This window comes from Panthera leo, chromosome E2, assembly GCF_018350215.1.
Source record: "Panthera leo isolate Ple1 chromosome E2, P.leo_Ple1_pat1.1, whole genome shotgun sequence".
NCBI lineage: Eukaryota > Metazoa > Chordata > Mammalia > Carnivora > Felidae > Panthera > Panthera leo.
In genome coordinates this window covers 14,011,171-14,028,439 of record NC_056693.1, presented here as the reverse complement: position 1 = coordinate 14,028,439, position 17,269 = coordinate 14,011,171, and the positions used below count along the sequence as shown (strand labels likewise).

Genomic DNA, 17,269 nt, shown 5'->3' with positions numbered 1-17,269 from the left:
CGTTTTCGAAAACAATAAAATGGTATTATGTATCCTCATTTTACAGGTGAGAAAGTGAGCCTGGGGCTGGGGCAGGAGCTGGGAAACAGAAGTCACACACTCAAGGTAACACTCTGCCAGGAAGTGGCAGAGGCGGGTCTCGAACCCAGGTCACTAGAATTTCCGTCTTTCAAAGTCAGTCCTTGCCCCCTTTGAAGAATGGGCGCGCTGCTAGATTCGTCCCCGAAGGTTCCAGGGAGGCTAAACTGGTTATTCGAGGGTGTAGGAAGATCGGATTCGTTGCAGGGGTCTAGGAAGGGATCCCACCGGCCCGCAACCAGGACCCCGGCACGCAGTACACAACCTGGACGAGGATCTAGCGCTCGGAGCCCACCCTGCTTCAACCCGAGAGGGCGGGGCCAGGCAACGCCCGTCCCCCTTTCGTCACGTCCGGTGGGGCGGGGCTTCGGGGCTTTCCCGGGGCGCGGGGGAGGGAGTATCGGTTAACCCCTGGGTGGCCGGGCGAGCTGGAGCTCCGCGGGCCGGAACCCGGGAGTTGGGGCTCCCCAGCCACACCCCTCGCGGGATTTAAAGGGGCAGGAGGGGCTGGGTCGGGTCGAAGCCCGAACCTAGGGAGCGGGCATGAGGCGCTGCCCGTGCCGGGGGAGCCTAAGCGAGGCAGAGGCCGGGGAGCTGCCGGGGGCGGCCCGCATGGGGCTAGAGGCGCCGCGAGGGGGGCGGCGGCGGCAGCCGGGGCAGCAGCGACCTGGGCCAGGCGCAGGGGGCCCGGCGGGGCGGCCGGACGGGGGCGGGCCCCGGACCAGCCCCGAGGGGTCCAGCCTCTACAGCGAGCCCGAGAGGGTCGGCCTCGGGCCTGAGCCGGGGACAGACGGACAGGTTGAGCCTGAAGCAGCTGGCCTCGGAGCGGAGACTGAGCGGCCCGGCCCCAAAACGGAGACAGACATATCTAGCCTCCGGACATATCCAGAAAGGAGCAGCCACTGCTCAGAGCTGGAGACAGCCGGTCCCTGGACGGAAACTGGGACAGATGGCTTTTTGACTGATTCACACTTGTCTGACCTCCAGCCTCAGCCAGAGAAGGCCAGCCTCTGGACACAGCCCGTCGTTGATGGGCCCTGGACAGAGATAGAAATACATGGGTCACAGACCCAACCAGAGAGGGCCAAGACCTGGGCTGATAACCTCTGGACCCATAGGAACAGGTCCAGCCTCCGGACTGAGCCAGAGGGAGCCTGTCCCTCAACAGAGCCAAGTGCCGATGGCTCCTGGAAAGAATTGTACACTGATGGCTCCCAGATACAACAGGATACTAAAACAGCCTGGAAGCAGGTTGGCACTGATGGTTTCCCAACACAGCAAGATTCTGTTGGCTCCTGGACTCGGCCTGGCACTGATGGTCCGCAGACACAAGATACTCATGGACCCCAGACAGAACCTGGGACAGACTGTCTTTTGGGGGAATCCAAGCAGGATGGCCTGTTAGAGGAACCAGAACCCAGGGAGTTGGGGGCTCACCTGTACTCTCGCCTGGAGTGTAGCCCCTTGACCCCTGTGCCCCGCCTCATCATCACTCCTGAAACACCTGAGCCTGATGCTCAGCCAGTGGGACCCCCCTCCCGGGCTGAGGGGGGCAGTGGCGGCTTCTCCTCTGCCTCCTCTTTCGACGAGTCTGAGGATGATGTGGTGGCCGGGGGCGGAGGTGCCAGCGACCCCGAGGACAGGTCTGGGGTGAGTGGGAACCGTTCTGCCCTTGGGCCACATCTCCCCAGACCCCTTATCTCCCTGTCTTTGCTTTGAGAAGTTTTCTAGCACCCACCAGCAATTTTATCTCCAGGTACCTCTTCTATCTGTCGACCTCCTCCCTCTGACAGCCAGGTTACCGACCCACTCCAGGCATCCTCCTGATCCTTTCCCTTTCTCCTCACCCACTGCCTCCGGTCCTGGGGTCTAAAATGGACAGCCACTGGCTGACTTAATGGTGCCTAGGGACTCCTGAAAATGTGTGATCGTGGGAGTCTGTGTGTGTTTACACACATAGTTTTGAAGCAACTGTGTATGATTTCTGTCGGATCCTCTAGAAGAGCACAAGTAAAGGAGGACAGAAAGGGTACACTTTTTAACCTAAGTTTTTAAAAAATATTTTTATTTATTTTGAGAGAGAGAGAGAGAGAGAGCGCGCGCGAGCTCACCTGCAGGGGAGAGGCAGGGAGAAAGGGAGAGAATCCGAAGGAGGCTCAGCACAGTGAGATGATGACCTGAGCTGAAATCAAGAGTCAGACACTTAAACGACTGAGCCACCCAGGTGCCCCTTTACCCTAAATTTTTAAGGCACTGTGGCTGCCTTAAGGGGTCATGAACCTTTGCCACCCTTTAGCCATTTGCTTTTGTAGGGGGTGAGCCCCCAACTTTTATCAGATTCTCAGAGGGCTGTGTGAGCCCCAAACGCTGAGGACCCCCAGCTTAGCCAGGGACCGGCTGGTTTCACCATTGCTTCCCAGCTCCCCAGGGGGCCCCCTGCACACTCTTGTTTACATCCTCCACCCTCACCGCCCCCTCCCCCCCCATGCCCCCCACCTTGGGTGCGGTTCTCTCCTGGTGAATCAGGAGGGCTGGCAGGGCAGGTTCAGGGAAGGTCAGCTGGGAGGCAGGTGTGACAGACTCAAGTAGGTTGGCCTGCTGGGCCCTCCCATTGTCTGGGGCCCCTGGCCAGAGTCTGCCCTGAGCCCCCCTCACCCCCCGGGGGCTCCCTTAGGAATGTGCTCACACATGTGGCCACAGGTAGAGACAGACCTGCCTCAACCTGCCTGTGCCAGAGCACAGGAGCTGACCCTCTGGTTTTTCTGCCTTAGCTGTTCCCTCCACCTACTCTCTCACGTTCTTGGCATCTCCAAACAGCTGATCTGGGAGTGAATGGGAAAAAAAAAAAAAAAAAAAATAGCAACTAGTACTCACGCCCAGCTCTGTACTAAGCTCCTTGCTCGTATTAACTTTTTTAATCCTTACAGTAGCCCTATGAGGGAGATACTGTTATTATCCCCATTTTACAGATGAGGTCATGACACTTGTCCAAGGTCACACACTTTGGAAGACACAGAGCTGGGATTCAAACCCTTCGCATACCAGGCACTTTTCTAAGGGTTGTGTATGTGTTAACCCTTATGACAGCACAATGACATTGGGACTATTATTGTTTCCATTTTATAGATGAGGGAACAGGTGTGCAGAGGTGAGGTCACTTGCTTAGGGCTGGCCAAGCCTGGTCGGAGCCAGGATTCTAACTCAGTCCTGGCTGAGTTGAAAACCCAGTTATTTCAAGCTCTGTGGTGTATGGGTGGATCCGTCCCTAACTTGCTTTCTTCCCACGCCTCCGTGTCTCCAGTTTTTCTTCATCCTTCCAGAATCTGCTTCCAAGACCCACCTCTGGTCAACTCTTGAACTCTCCCTGCTTTTCAGCACCCTCCGTGGCTCCCCAGGGCCCTCCAGATAGCGATCAGGAGTTCAACCCTGTGTTTAGAGCTTCCTGTCTCCAGGCTGCTTCCCGCATTCAGCTTCCCTTCTCCCCTCCTAACCCCCCTCCACTGCAAGGAGGCCAAAGTGCACACTGTTCCTCGAACGCCCTGCCGCCATCCTGCCTCCACTCGTGAGCTATTGCTCACTCATTTCCCACCGCCCAGAAAACAAACCCTTGCTTCCTTCTGGCTTAATTTTGAAATCCCATCTGACCTTAGAAGTCCCACGACTTTCTTCCTTTCCTCCCCGCTTCCTTCCTTCACACATCCATCCTGTCCTCCTAATCAGACCACTGACAGTCTCTGAGCCTCTGGTATGTGTCCAGCCCTGTGTTGGTTTTGCTAGGGACACAGCAGGGACTGAGACATTACCCTCATGGAGCTCCCAGGCCAGTGGAGAAGACAGGCCCATCACCATACAGAGTGGTCAGGGGGCTGGGATGGGGGACGCCTAGTGTCGTGGGAGATCGCAGGAGGTGATTGGCCACACCTGAGGTATCAGAGAGGACTTCCTGGAGGAGGGGACATGGGAGATGAGACCATCATGAAATCATCTGAGAAAGCGCAGATTAACCATCAGGTCCAAGAAAGAGACAAGATACTGAACTGCTTATGATTAAAAAAAAAAAAAAAAAAGATAGTTACAACTAACCTCCCTCAATCCAAGCAATGCTTTTGGAACAGCTGTTGTGTGCTAGGTCATGGGCTGGGGACACAGTCATAACCATGACAACCCCAATCCCACCCTTCAGCGTTTATAGCCCAGCAGGGCTGTAGTGTGTAAGCCCAGGGCAGTGGGTTCAGAGTTAGAACCCCAGCACTGTGCTGTGTGATTTAGGCAAGTGACTTCATCCCCCTGAGCCTCTGTTTCCTCTGTAACACAGTGTCAACAATCCTCCTGGGGTTGTGTTTTTAGGATTAAGTAGGTTATGGCTCACCGAGTCTTTGTCATTGTGCCTGGAATGTTCCAGGTACTTAGTAAACAGGAACCTTTATTAATCACCTCCCTTCATGGCTGGCAGCTGCAGGGTGGAAGGAATAGCCCTTCCTGAATCCCGTAGTCCAACACCCTGCCTCTGCTTGACCTTCCCACTGTCAATTAGATGTCTGCTAGGTAGCTGGGCTCTGAGTACGCGGGAGAGAACATGGCCTTGACCCCAGGGTAGTGGGGGGATGAGCCACATAGATTCCTTCTCTGGAGAGGACCCATTCTCCTAATACTTGTCTAAGGGACTGCCATATGCCTGGAGCAGAGAATGTATTCATGTGTTTGCACGCGTGCTCATACATGTGAATCAGACTCTAAGCCAGTCTCAAGAACCTCTTGATTGAGTCAACGTGATACAATGAAATCTTTGTTTTCAGTTTGCTTTACTGGTTTTCTCTTGCTGTTCTCTCTCTTTCTTTGCTTCCATTTATCTTTTTCTTTCCCGTCATTACTTGGTATGCGTGTCTCCCTTTCTGTCTTTCTATATTTCTCTCTTTGTCTTTTGGTAACCTGTCACTGTATTAGTCAGGCTAGGTCAGGATTTGCTGTGGTAACAGGCAACCCCTGGACTTAGTGACTTGGAACCACGAAGGATTATTATCGTTGACACTGCACATGTACCATGGGCCACTGGTGGGTGACGTCAAGGCCCAGACCGAGGAAGCTTCTATTTCTCTTTCCACACTCCCCACCCACTTCCACAGCAGGGAAAGGAACATGGAGAATCACGTACTGGCTTTAACGCTTAGGCTCACATTTCACTTGCCAAAGCAAGCCAGTAGCCGAAGTTCAAGGTAGCAGGGATGTCCCTAGAAGGGAGGATGGGCTGGAGCTGTTTGGTGAGCAGCTCTCCTGACTGCCCCAGTGTCCATCTCTGTCCCTCTCTGTCTCTGTCGTCACCTTGCCATCTGTTTCTAATTGTGTCTTTCTCTGTGGTTCAGCCTCCATTCATCAAGTCCTGCCTCTATCATTTTCTCCAGAAGGTCTGACTTGGTTTCAGGACAGAAGTGAGGTTTCCAAGTTTTTGGTGTGTGACCTGGCCTATTTTTACTCATTTGAAAAGGACAGAAAGACAAGGGTCTAAAGAAAATGATGACGAGGACAGAGAGAAATGGACAGACTCTTCCCCACCTTTGCTGAGGCCTATGGGGAATCTCAAGCCTGCTGAACTAGTGGGCTTCGCTCACCCCAATGAGCTCGGGAGCAGCACTCCCAGGAAGCCCCCTGGTCCACCCGCTTCCCCTCCGTGCTGCATCCCATCCCCCGCCCTCCCCAGCCTCAGCAGTGACCCCACCCCACTGTGCCTCACAACAGAACAAACCGTGGAAGAAGCTGAAGACAGTTCTGAGATATTCGCCCTTCGTGGTCTCCTTCCGAAAACACTACCCTTGGGTCCAGCTGTCGGGACACGCTGGTGAGAGCAGGGGTGCAGGGGATGGCCGGGTGGGGGGGCGGGCAGACAGGCTGGGCAGAGACAACTGAGCTGGGGAAAGAAAGCTACAGGGCCATTCTCTGTAGTTCAAGTCTCCCCATCTGTCAAATGGGCTTGAGGACAGTCTCCACTTCCTGAGGCTGTTACGGGAAGTGCTTAGGCCTGGGCAGGGGCTGAGGGCCGTTCCCAGTGCCAGGGGGATGGGGAGCAAATCCTCAACCCTGGGGGAAAAATGGTCCTGGGCGCAAACCCTAATTCTGCACTTATTTACAGGTGATCCTGGGTAAGTTACTTCCTCCCACCGGGCCTCCTCACTTGTAATATGGAGCTAATCCTACCTCCTTTGCAGGGTTCACTGGAGGGTTACCATCAAAATATATATATATGGAGATTGAGACACAGGCCCCTCATAAGTAGGAATAATCATTCCTCAGCCCCTCCGTGTCCAGAATATAGTAGGTGCTCAATAAATAGCAGCTCTAATGGTTTCTCCCAGCACCTCGTGTGATGTCTCCGGCGCATAGCGGCACAACGCCTAGGACATAACATATTTTGTAAAGGGCTAGATGATAAACATCCTGGGTTTTGTGAGCCATACGGTCTCTGTCACAACCGCACAATTCTGTTGTTTTAGCACGAAAGCAACCAGAGATGATACATCAACACACGACTGTGTCTGTGTTGTAATAAAACTTTATTCACAAAAATGCGTACCGGTGGGGACCAGACAGATGGGGCCCACCAGCAAAGGAAGATAAGAAGGGAGCTTACCTACCTAGTTTATCCTTAAATCTGAGTCATCGAAAAGGCCAGCCCCCACCCCCACACCCCGACGCCCCCGACACTGTAAACCCGGGGCTGCCGTTGCCATGTTTTCCAGTTACTGAGTTAAAATACCAAAGAACCCTCAAAAGTTAGTGGTGGTTAAAAGAAAACTTAGTGGAATAAAACAACTATTTTATTGCACTCCCGGGTTTGGGGTCAGGAGTCCAGACCGGGCATGGAAGGGATGGCTTGTTGCTACTCCATGGAGTCTGGGGTAGGACAGCTTGGAAGTACAAGGTGGAAACTTTTGAAGTTCATTCACTCACGTGCCTCACCACCGATTGTTGGCTGAGTCTCAGCTGGGGCCGCTGGCTGGAGAGCTTATATGTGGCTTCTCTGTGGAGCAGCCTGGGCTTCCTTACAGTACGGTGGCCTCAGAGGAGTCAGCTTTTTTTAAATTTTTTTTAAAATTTTTAAATGTTTATTTTTGAGAGAGGAGAGAGAGAGAGAGAGAGAGAGAGAGAGAGAGAGAGAATCTAAAGCAGGCTCCAGGTTCTGAGCTATCAGCACACAGCCCGATGTGGGCCTCGAACTCGTGAACCATGAGACCGTGACCTGAGCCAAAGTTAGACGCTTAACCAACTGAGCCATCCAGGCGCCCCTCATTTTTTTTTTTTTAAAGCTTATTTATTTACAGAGAGAGAGTGAGAGAGAATGAGCAGGGGAGCGGCAGAGAGAGAGAGGGGGACAGTGGATCCGAAGTGGGCCCTGCACTGACAGCAGAGAGCCCAGTGTGGGGCCCGAACTCACAAACCGCGAGATCATGACCTGAGCCACAGTCGGACGCTTAACCGACTGAGCCACCAGGCGCCACAAGGAGTCTGCTTTCTTACGTGGCATCTCCGGACTGCAAAGGCAATCGTCTCTGCCAACAAAGTGGAGGTCGCATCTCCTTTTGTGACCTCGAATCTGAAGTCACGGTGTCACTTCTGCCAGAAGCCCTCCCAGATTCAAGGAGAGAAGACTTAGATTCCACTTCTTGGTGGGGAGTGGTGAAATTCTGGAAGAACCCGGGAGACAGGAACTATTGTTGTGGCCATCTTTGGCGCATACAAGCTGAAAATACGATTTGCCCCAATAAGAGTTTGTAACGCTGATCTACACAGTCCGTGCGGTCCAGGAAATGCCTGAGTTGTCAGTTGACGTGAAGTGGCCCCGGGCGCCAGCACGGCGGGACTCCAGGCAGAAGCAGATGCAGAGCTGCTCTGGAGCCCCACGCTCTCGAATCTGATCTCACACAGATTCCCACAGCCCATCATGAGCTCACAACCCGAAATGACAAAACAAGTGAGGCCCCTACATGCTGTGAACAGGACTCTGGTGAAATGAGGAGCAGCAGTAGGCCCTTCCCTTGCCACATGCTGGCTAAGACTTTGAGAGGTGCAGGGAAGGAGAGAAAGCCTTCTGGAAGGGGTCAGGCAAGATGAGGGCAGCCAGGATCTGACGTGCGCGGGAGATGAGGGGAGGCTCCGGCTGATCCAGCTTCTGACCCTCTCGTCGGCTGTGCTCCCATAGGGAACTTCCAGGCAGGAGAGGATGGTCGGATCCTGAAGCGTTTCTGTCAGTGCGAGCAGCGCAGCCTGGAGCAGCTGATGAGCGACCCCCTGCGACCCTTCGTGCCCACCTACTACGGCACGGTGCAGCGGGATGGCCAGGCCTTCAACCAGATGGAAGATCTCCTGGCGGATTTTGAGGGCCCCTCCATTATGGACTGCAAGATGGGCAGCAGGTGGGTTTAGCCACAGGGCAGATGCAGAGGGCCAGCGTTGGGCATTTTGGAGATGGTGCCTCTCAGGTCTTCAGAGTGGTAGTACCCGCATGTGCTCCCACCAGCAGTGTGTGGGAGTCCCAGTTGTATTATCTTCTCATTGGGTGCTTGGTATTGCTAATTGTAACCATTCTGGTGAGTGTCTCATTAGGATTTTAATTTCTGTTTCTCTGATGACCAAAGAAGTTGAGCATTGGTTGGCTGGCCACTTGGAGATCCTCTTGTGAAAAGTGCCTCTTTGAATATTTTGCCCAATTTTCTTTTCTCTTTCTTTCTTTCTTTTTCTTCCTTCCTTCCTTCCTTCCTTCCTTCCTTCCTTCCTTCCTTCCTTCCTTCTTTCTCTTTCTTTCTTTTTGAGTTTATTTATTTTGAGAGAGAGAGTGAGCAGGGAGGGGGAGAGAGAGAGAGAGGGAGACGGAGAGAATCCTAAGCAGGATCCGCACTGCCAGCACGGGGCCCAGTGTGGGGCTCGAACTCAGGAACCATGAGATCATGACCTGAGCCAAAAGTAGTCGGACGCTTAACCAACTGAGTCACCCAGGTGCCCCTGCCCATTTTTCTGTTGGGCTGTCATTTTCTCTGGGATTTGTAATTCTTTATATATTCTGAATACAATTCCTTTGTTGGAGACTCACATACATACACACGCACACATTGTCCAGCTTTCCCATTTCACTCTCTTAATAGTAGCTTTTGATAAACAGAAGCACTTTTGATTTAGGCCAGTTTGTCATTTTTGTCATCATGATTAGTAGCTTTGTGTTTAAGAAATCCACCTACTCCAAGTTCATGAAGATCTCCTATGTTTTCTTCTACAAGCTTTATTGTTTTAACTTTCACATCTAAATTTGCAATCCATCTAGAATTAATTTTTATATATGGTGTGAGGTAGGGATTGAGGTTCTTTACCCTGCCCGCCCCCTCCCCCCCATATGGCTATTCTCTTGACCTGGCACTGTTTATTGAGAAAATTTCCCTTTTTCCACCGAATTGCTGGGTCTTCTTTGTCATAATTTGGGTGAATGTACACATGTGTGTCTGTTTTTAGACTCTGTTCTGGTCCATCGATCTATTTGTCTGTTCTTGTGCCATGCTGTGGTTTTATAACTTGCCTTGATATCAGGGAGTATGTCCTCCATCTTTGTTCCTCATAGTTTCCTTTGCCACGTTCTCTTTGTCCCAGGACCTACCTGGAGGAGGAGCTGGTGAAGGCACGAGAACGGCCCCGGCCCCGGAAGGACATGTATGAGAAGATGGTGGCTGTGGACCCTGGGGCCCCCACCCCTGAGGAACACGCCCAGGGTGCCATTACCAAGCCCCGCTACATGCAGTGGAGGGAGACCGTGAGCTCGACCTCCACCTTGGGCTTCCGGATTGAGGGCATCAAGGTGAGGCCAGGAGATGCTAGCCTGTCACCAGAGTGCTAGGAGCTAGATCTGAGGCCAGGCTTCTTGGGGAGCATGGGCATCAGGGAAGGCTGGAAAGAAGCAGGATGTGGAGAAAAAGCAGGAGACTGTAGAAGATGAATAGATGGGGGCTCTGAGAAGCCCTGTTTCTCTCTCACCCCCATCAGTGACCAAGTTTTGTTTATCTGTCTCCTTGAGCAGCTCCAGATTCTGTCTCCACCCCTCCCCGCAGCCCTGCCCTGGTCCAGCCCATCTCTCCTGCCCTAACCTCTCTGGTCTCTCCCTCCCTAGCCTTCCTGGGCTCCTGGGTTGTGGTCTCACCCCCTCTGATCCTCATCCAACACAGCAGCTTGAAGAATCCTTTTCCCCCCTTATGGGGAGAGATTTTCTTTTTTCTGTCCTTCCTTCTTTCTCTCCTTTTTTGTAAATTACACCTAATTATTTGAAGAGGTATTCACACGGTTCAAAAATCAAAATAACATACTGGGATATGCAGGGGAAATCTCTCTCCTAGCTTTGCTGATATCCTTCCCATTCTGTCCCTCCACCCCCGACCTGCTCATGGGGAACCACTTTATCAATTTCTTCTATTTTTTCCTGCAAATACACACAAATGCAATTGCATATCCTAACGTTTCCTCCTCCCAGTCTTACACAAACGGTGGCAGAAACCTGGACAGCTTTTCATTCCATAGCAAGTCTTCCTTCCTTCCTTCCTTCCTTCCTTCCTTCCTTCCTTCCTTCCTTCCTTTCCTCTCTTCCTTCCTCAGTTATATAATAGCTCTCTGTGGATGTTACACAGTCCCCTACAGATGGCCACCTGCGTTTCCACTTTTTGCCATTACAGACAGTGCCTCAGTGAATCACTTTGTACATGAGATACTTTGCAAGTGTATAGGTTTAACTGTAGACTAGATTCCCAGAAGGAGGAAGACGGGGTCAGAGATGAAATGTGCTGGGAATTTTGCCAGAGATTGCCACACTCCTTTCACAAGAGTAGAATCATTGTGCACCCCGCCTGTTTCCCCACAGCCTCGCCTGAGCCACCTTTCCAAGTTGTACAACCTACTGTCATTCTCCTATTCAAAACCCTTCCATGGCTCCCTAGTCCCCTCGGGAGAAGTTCTCTGGCCTAGAGGGCCCTCCAGGGTCTAGCCTCATCCCTCCTCTCTCCCTCCCTCTTTGTCTACCTTCAAGCCACAGTGCTTTCATTTCCCTGAAAGAGCTTTGTTCTTTTCCTGCCACAGGACCTCTGCACATGCTCTTCCCCCTACTATTCCCTCTGATTGATACCCGGTCATTTTCCTGTCTCCTTTCAAATTTTGCTTCCTCCAAGAAGCCCACCTTAATTTCCATCCTGCTCAATCAGGGCCCTCTCTTTACCTCCTCATGGCTCCCTATATTCTATTATTGTGTTCTCTCCCTTTGTGATGATTTTATTGTTCTATACCTGCCTCCTTCACCTGACTGTGTCTGTCCTATTACCTCCATGTTATCAGCACCCACACAGCACCTGGCACAGTGTGGCAGAATGACTCAGATGGCTTCTCTGAGCCCCCCTCAGACATAAAAATTATTAGTCTCATTTATGGAGTGCTTACTTAATTGTGCGCCAGGCACTATGCTTTGCATCCTACATATCCAGTCTCCTTTAATCCTTATACCAGCTTTAGGCAGTCAATAGCAACGCAGTCCCCATTTTCCAGGTGAGGAAACTGAGGCTGAGGGCGGTGAGGTGGCTTGTTTAGGGCTGCCCAGCTAGGAAGTAGCAGAGTCACGGTTCAAAGCCAGATCTACCCTTCTCCAAAGCCCACTTGGCTAAACCGGCTCAACCAGGGGGTTCAAGGTTGGACTCAGAAGGACTGGTTGCTCTGGAGTGTGATTTGGGGCTGGGTTGAACTGGGCTGAGCAGGTGGGCTGGCTCCCCCTGAATAACCAGCAAGTGTGAGGGGCAGGCAGGGGGTCCCAGGAAATGCCTGAGGCTGCTTGGTGTCGGGCGTGAGAAGGAAAAGGTGATACTGGGCCTTCACCCCTTGCCCTGCAGAAAGCCAATGGGACCTGCAACACCAATTTCAAGAAGACCCGGGAGCTGGAGCAGGTGACAAAGGTGTTAGAGGACTTTGTGGACGGGAACCGTGGAATCCTGGTGAGCGGGACACCGGGCCCTGTATTTAGCAGCTCAAGCCCACCGCCATCACCGCTGCTTGTAAGGCAACGGTCTTCTGCTTTAGGCCGAGGATGGCCAATAGTGGCTGGCGTTGCTCACCATCTGCGGTCAGCTGGTGGCTTGGCTAGCGCTGGCTGGTCTAGGAGGGCCCTGCTCCTATGTCTGGTGATTGGCTCACGACTTGGCCGCTTGCCTCTCATGATGCAGCAAGCTAGCCTGGGCTCGTTCTCAGCGTAGAAACAGGTGGCCCCGAGAACAAGTGGAATTGTGAAGTGTCTTGATTGGCCGGGCTCAGAATGGCCACCATTATTTCCACCACGTTTTATTGGCCAAAGCAGATCTTCTGACCCAGCCGAAATTAAAGGGACTCGACTCCACTCTTGGCGGGAGGAGCTGCTAGGAATTATGAGTGTGCACGTATTCTCCCAAGCACACTCTTGTCTGTGTTACCCCAGTGCATCCAAGCCCCCACCCGCCACCCATTTTCCCCGTGGCTCCTTTGATCCCCTCCTGGCTGTGGTCTGCTCGCTCCTTTGAGGGTATAGGATGAGGTCAGGCCTCAAGGCGGGTAAGGACCCACAAAGTCCCTGTGCTGACCGTGAAACGCTTCCTCTCACACAGAGAAAGTACGTGGCACGCCTGGAAGAACTTCGTGAAGCTCTGGAGAATTCCCCCTTCTTCAAGACCCATGAGGTGCGAGCCCCCGCTGCCATGGGGAGCAGAAGGCCACGTGTGCAAGGGTGGTGGGAGGTCGGGGGTTGGGGGTTCAGTGGGGGGGGGGGGGGTGTCAGCGCCTGGCAAACAGCTGACAGATTACCGGGCAAGGCTATTAAAAGGAACCCCCAAGGTCTGGGGTTTGCTTTTTGATGGTAGGCAGCAAAGGGGATTTCCGGGGCTCAAGACAGGTGGCCTGGAATGAAGGCTGTTCCACGCTGGGTACGGGACTTACTTTCTAAGGCCTCAGTTTCCTCCTAACACGAAGAACAATGGTGCCTTCCTCGCAGGGCTGCTGAGGTGTGAGACCAGCAACTGTCGAGTGCCCTTTGGAGCATGGAAGCACATTTAACTCCTTGCTCTTAAAATTATTTTGTAATCATAATTATTTCCAATTATCCGTGGCTGCATTCCTATTTGGTGGCTCCCCCCCCCCCCCATCCCTCCCTTCTGCAGCCCGTGTGTCTCTGGAAGTCTGGGGCCGTCTCAGCAGGTCTATGAGGTGGGGATGTCGCAGCGTGTGTCCTTTCCCTCTCCCTCCTCTCTCCAAGCTCTTCCACCTCCCCTGTCAGGTCCCCCTCACTTTTTTTTCCTGGCGACTCCTGAAAGATCCTTGATCTGGGAGTCGGGCTGCCTGGGTTCGAATCCTGCTCTACACACCTCAGCCACCTGCGCCTGGGAGTGTTTCTGCAGACCCGTCTCCTTGACAGGCAGGAGGGGCTAACAGAGCACCTGCCCCGTGGGCGTGGGGAGGACGAAGCAGGTTTATATACATGGGAGCATGGCCCACAGTAAACCCTCGGCATGTGCCAGCTGTTACCGTCATGTTCATTACCATCAGATGTCATCCTCGTTGCCGTCCCCATCACTGCCCTTGGGCTTTACACACCAGTCACAAAGAGGAGGCCTGGGGACCTCATCCCTTATGTGCTCATGTTCGGTTTCACCCACCTGGTGCCTTAGCATTTTAAAAAATAAGCTGCCAACATCTAAAACATGAGACTTCCAGTTTACCTGGCACTTTGGGAGACGTGGCAGCACCGGGCTGCTCACCATATGCCAGCAGGCCAGAGTGGGGTGGAGGCTGCCTCCTCTGCCAGCCACCTGCCCACCTGCCCCGTCACCTGGGTTCTCTGGGAGCAGTGGAGTTTGAAACCCCACTGGAAAAGGGGAGGGGCTTGCCCACCTGGAGTCACATGGAGGCAACGAAAGTACTGTTTCTAAAAAACAAAACCAGAAGAACCCAAAAAAACCCCAAACCAGCATCTACCGAGGGCGGTGTGTCGAGCACTGCAAAGTGCTTCATGGAATGCTGCAATGACCTTAGCATCACCATTCTACAGATGGGGAAACTGAGGTCTAGAGAATGGAAGCCCCGTGCCCTAGGGTCACCAGCAGCCCTCTGCTGGGTCTGAGCCATTCTCCAAGGGGAAGACATTATCCGCTTCTCCCGTGCAAGATTCTACAGGTGTTTGTTTGTACCCCAGCTTGGAAAAGGGTAATGGTTAACATTGTCGTCTGTTTGCTATACTGGCAACTGTTCTAAGAGCTTATACGGATGAATTCCCACATGTAACGTGCAGGGCAGCCTTTGAGTAAATGGTACAGTTATTCCCTTATTCCCGCTTTGTATGTGAGCAAGCGGAAGTACAGACAGGTTAAGTCACCTGCCCAAGGCCACCGAGCCAGTTAAGTGGCAGAGCCAGGATTTGAACCCAGACAGCCTGAGTTCGGGCTCCAGAGTTCAGCACCCTGCTCAGCTGCCTGTTGGGGAGGGGACCCAAGCCAGTGCCTGCCCCTCCCCCTAACCTCCCTCCTCTGTCCCTGCAGGTGGTGGGCAGCTCCCTCCTCTTCGTGCATGACCACACTGGCCTGGCCAGGGTCTGGATGATCGACTTTGGCAAGACGGTAGTCCTGCCTGACCACCAGACGCTCAGCCACCGACTGCCCTGGGCTGAGGGCAACCGTGAGGATGGGTACCTCTGGGGTCTGGACAACCTGATCCGCCTCCTTCAGGGGCTGGCCCAGGGATGACCCACTTGCCCACTGCCAGGTTGACTTACTGGATGGTGCCCATCTGGCTGGCGGTGCCCCGAGATTGGCCGTGGGGGTTGACCTCGGGGTTAGGAGAGGTTGCATTGTTCACCACGCAAGACATGAGTGGAAGGCCTGGAGGGCCCTGGAGCCCAGGCAGCGCCCGCCCCTTTCATGATACAGAGGTTTTGAAGACTGGAGAGGGGACGTGCCATGGCTGCATCCCACCTTGTATCAGAACCAGACCGGGCCCTCTGACCAGCCAGGAAGGTTTCTGAGGGGCGACGTGCCTCTCGCCATAGGGATGACTGTAATCACCGTCTCCTTGTCAGTCCTCTCCCGGCTGCAGGCTGGCTCCCGGAGGCCTGGGAAGGGTGAATTTCCTCTCTGGCGCCTGGGGGAACCAGACCTCACCTGTGAACAAATGCAGGGGACACCTGTCTGCCTGGGAGAGTCACAACCCCATCTGTTCCTCTGGGGCCATTCCAGCGCTGACAGAGGTTCAGGAGGGTGTGACACCACAAGGTCTGAGAGCTGCTGCTGTTGGGCGGGGACCCAGTTCTCTCTGTCCTGCCCTCCCCTGACCCCATGGGATCCTCCCCACTCCTGAGAGAACTCTGCTGATCCCCTGCCGACCCAGGCCACAGCCACGTCCTGTGCCAGCACTGACTAGCACAGCCTCGTTCCTCGGGCACCAGCCTCAGCCTTGGGACCCCCTCCTCTCACCCCTGACCCCCTTTCCCTTGCTCCTAGCCAACTGGTGGCAGGAAGGGCTTTCAGACCTAGAAGAGGAGGCTTGGGAATCAGAGCTGCCTTCCTCTAGAGACGCAGGGTAGGTGGCTGTGACTGAGGGCTTGCCGCCTGGTCCAAACCAAAGACCCCAGCACCTTCTCAGGTGTGGGTGATGCCCCTCCGTCCCCCTCCTCCTGCACCTGTACCTTGGGCTTCCTAGTCTAGGAGGCTGGGAACTAGGAACCTCCCTCTTCCCTAAGCTGAAGCTCTAATGTGTCTTCCAGGCCTGAGGAGGCGTGCCCCTTTTTCTACAAACTGTCTTTATACTTATTTATATGAGAGCTAGTCGTTAGCTGGGGCAGCGCTGGGGAACAGGAGGCAAAATCGCTTCATGTGCTTTCCCCCTGTGACGACGCCCCAATAAATCACATTCAACGTCAACTTTGTGGATTTTTTCTTTCGCATCTGGGGCGTGTGGGCTCAAAGCTCATGATTTCACCATTAGCGCTGGGCGGGGTAATGGGGTGATGACCTGTTCAGGAGAGATTCGGGCGCAGAGCAGGCTGGTTCACTCATTTAGCATTTACCAAGCTGCTACTCAGGTGCCCGGCTCTGTGTCGGACAATGTGGGGGACATACTAGTGACCAAGACAGCTCCAGGCTGTGCCCTCGGGAGGCTCCCAGGACAGTGCACTGGACAGCGCCAACCGGGGTGTCCGGGCTGGTGCAGAGTGGCCAGGGCGGGGACACCCCTCTCCTGATTAGTAACACCGTACCTTTGCTGGGCACTGGGCTACATGAGTGACCAAGGCAAACCTGTTCCTCCCCTTCCAGAGTGGAGGCAACAGGTATTCATTCAGTGAATAACCTTTCTCCACGTCTTCTAGGCGTGCCGGGTTCTAACTGCCGGGTTGGAATCCTGGTGCTGCCGCTTGGGAGCCAGGATGTGACCTTAGGCCAGTGGCTGCTCCTCTCCAGGTCCCTGTCTCTTCATCTGTAAAATGGGGGAGGATCTACTACCTTCCTAACTTGAAGAATTTGATAAGTTAGCACTTACTGTCCAGTTTCTCAATCAGAACACCAAGGTCAGGGAGGGGCCTAGCCTGGGGCTAGGGAGTCTTCCCTGAGAAAGAGAGGCCAAAATAGAGAATGGAGTTCTCAGCAGAGGGGTAGGGGCAGGCGAGTGACACTCGAGGGACCTGAAAGGCCAGTAAGGCTAGTGGCCTGAAGTGTGAGGAAGAACAGTCCGAGATCAGGAGAGATGAGCTGGGGCTGGGAGACTCCCTCCCATGAGCAAAAAGTTGCTGCTGGAAAGCTTCTCTGGAGGCAAGTGTTGAGACCTGGTCTGCATTTTAATGCTTACTTATTTTTGAGAGAGGGAGGGAGCAGAGAGAGACAGACATACACACAGAATCCCAAGCAGGCTCCAGGCTCTGAGCTGTCAGCACAGAGCCCGATGTGGGGCTTGAACCCACGAACCGTGAGATCATGACCTAAGCTGAAGTGGAATATTCAATGGACTGAGCCACCCAGGCTGGTTTGCCCGCCTGGTTTGCATTTAAACATTTTTTTTAATGTTTTTATTTACTTTTTGAGACAGAGACAGGGCATGAGCAAGGGAGGGGCAGAGAGAGAAGGAGACACAGAATCCCAAGCAGGCTCAGAGCCTGATGCAGGGCTTGAACTCGCGAACT

At 53.6% G+C, this 17,269-nt stretch overlaps 1 protein-coding gene across 1 annotated transcript; it reads left to right on the top strand.

The window, feature by feature from the left end:
- Positions 1-504: 504 nt before the first annotated feature.
- Positions 505-16,016, top strand: ITPKC (inositol-trisphosphate 3-kinase C). The gene is made up of 7 exons (XM_042919855.1): positions 505-1,728; positions 5,812-5,911; positions 8,270-8,483; positions 9,706-9,910; positions 11,973-12,074; positions 12,717-12,788; positions 14,640-16,016. The coding sequence occupies exons 1-7, from the start codon at positions 622-624 to the stop codon at positions 14,841-14,843; spliced, it is 2,004 nt and encodes a 667-aa protein (XP_042775789.1). The 5' UTR covers positions 505-621; the 3' UTR covers positions 14,844-16,016.
- Positions 16,017-17,269: the final 1,253 nt, after the last annotated feature.

Coding starts and splice junctions, on each gene's coding strand:
- ITPKC (XM_042919855.1), top strand. CDS start 622: ATGAGGCGCTGCCCGTGCCGGGGGAGCCTAAGCGAGGCAGAGGCCGGG. Junction 5,912..8,269: donor CCAGCTGTCGGGACACGCTG/GTGAGAGCAGGG, acceptor GTGCTCCCATAG/GGAACTTCCAGGCAGGAGAG. Junction 12,075..12,716: donor ACGGGAACCGTGGAATCCTG/GTGAGCGGGACA, acceptor CCTCTCACACAG/AGAAAGTACGTGGCACGCCT.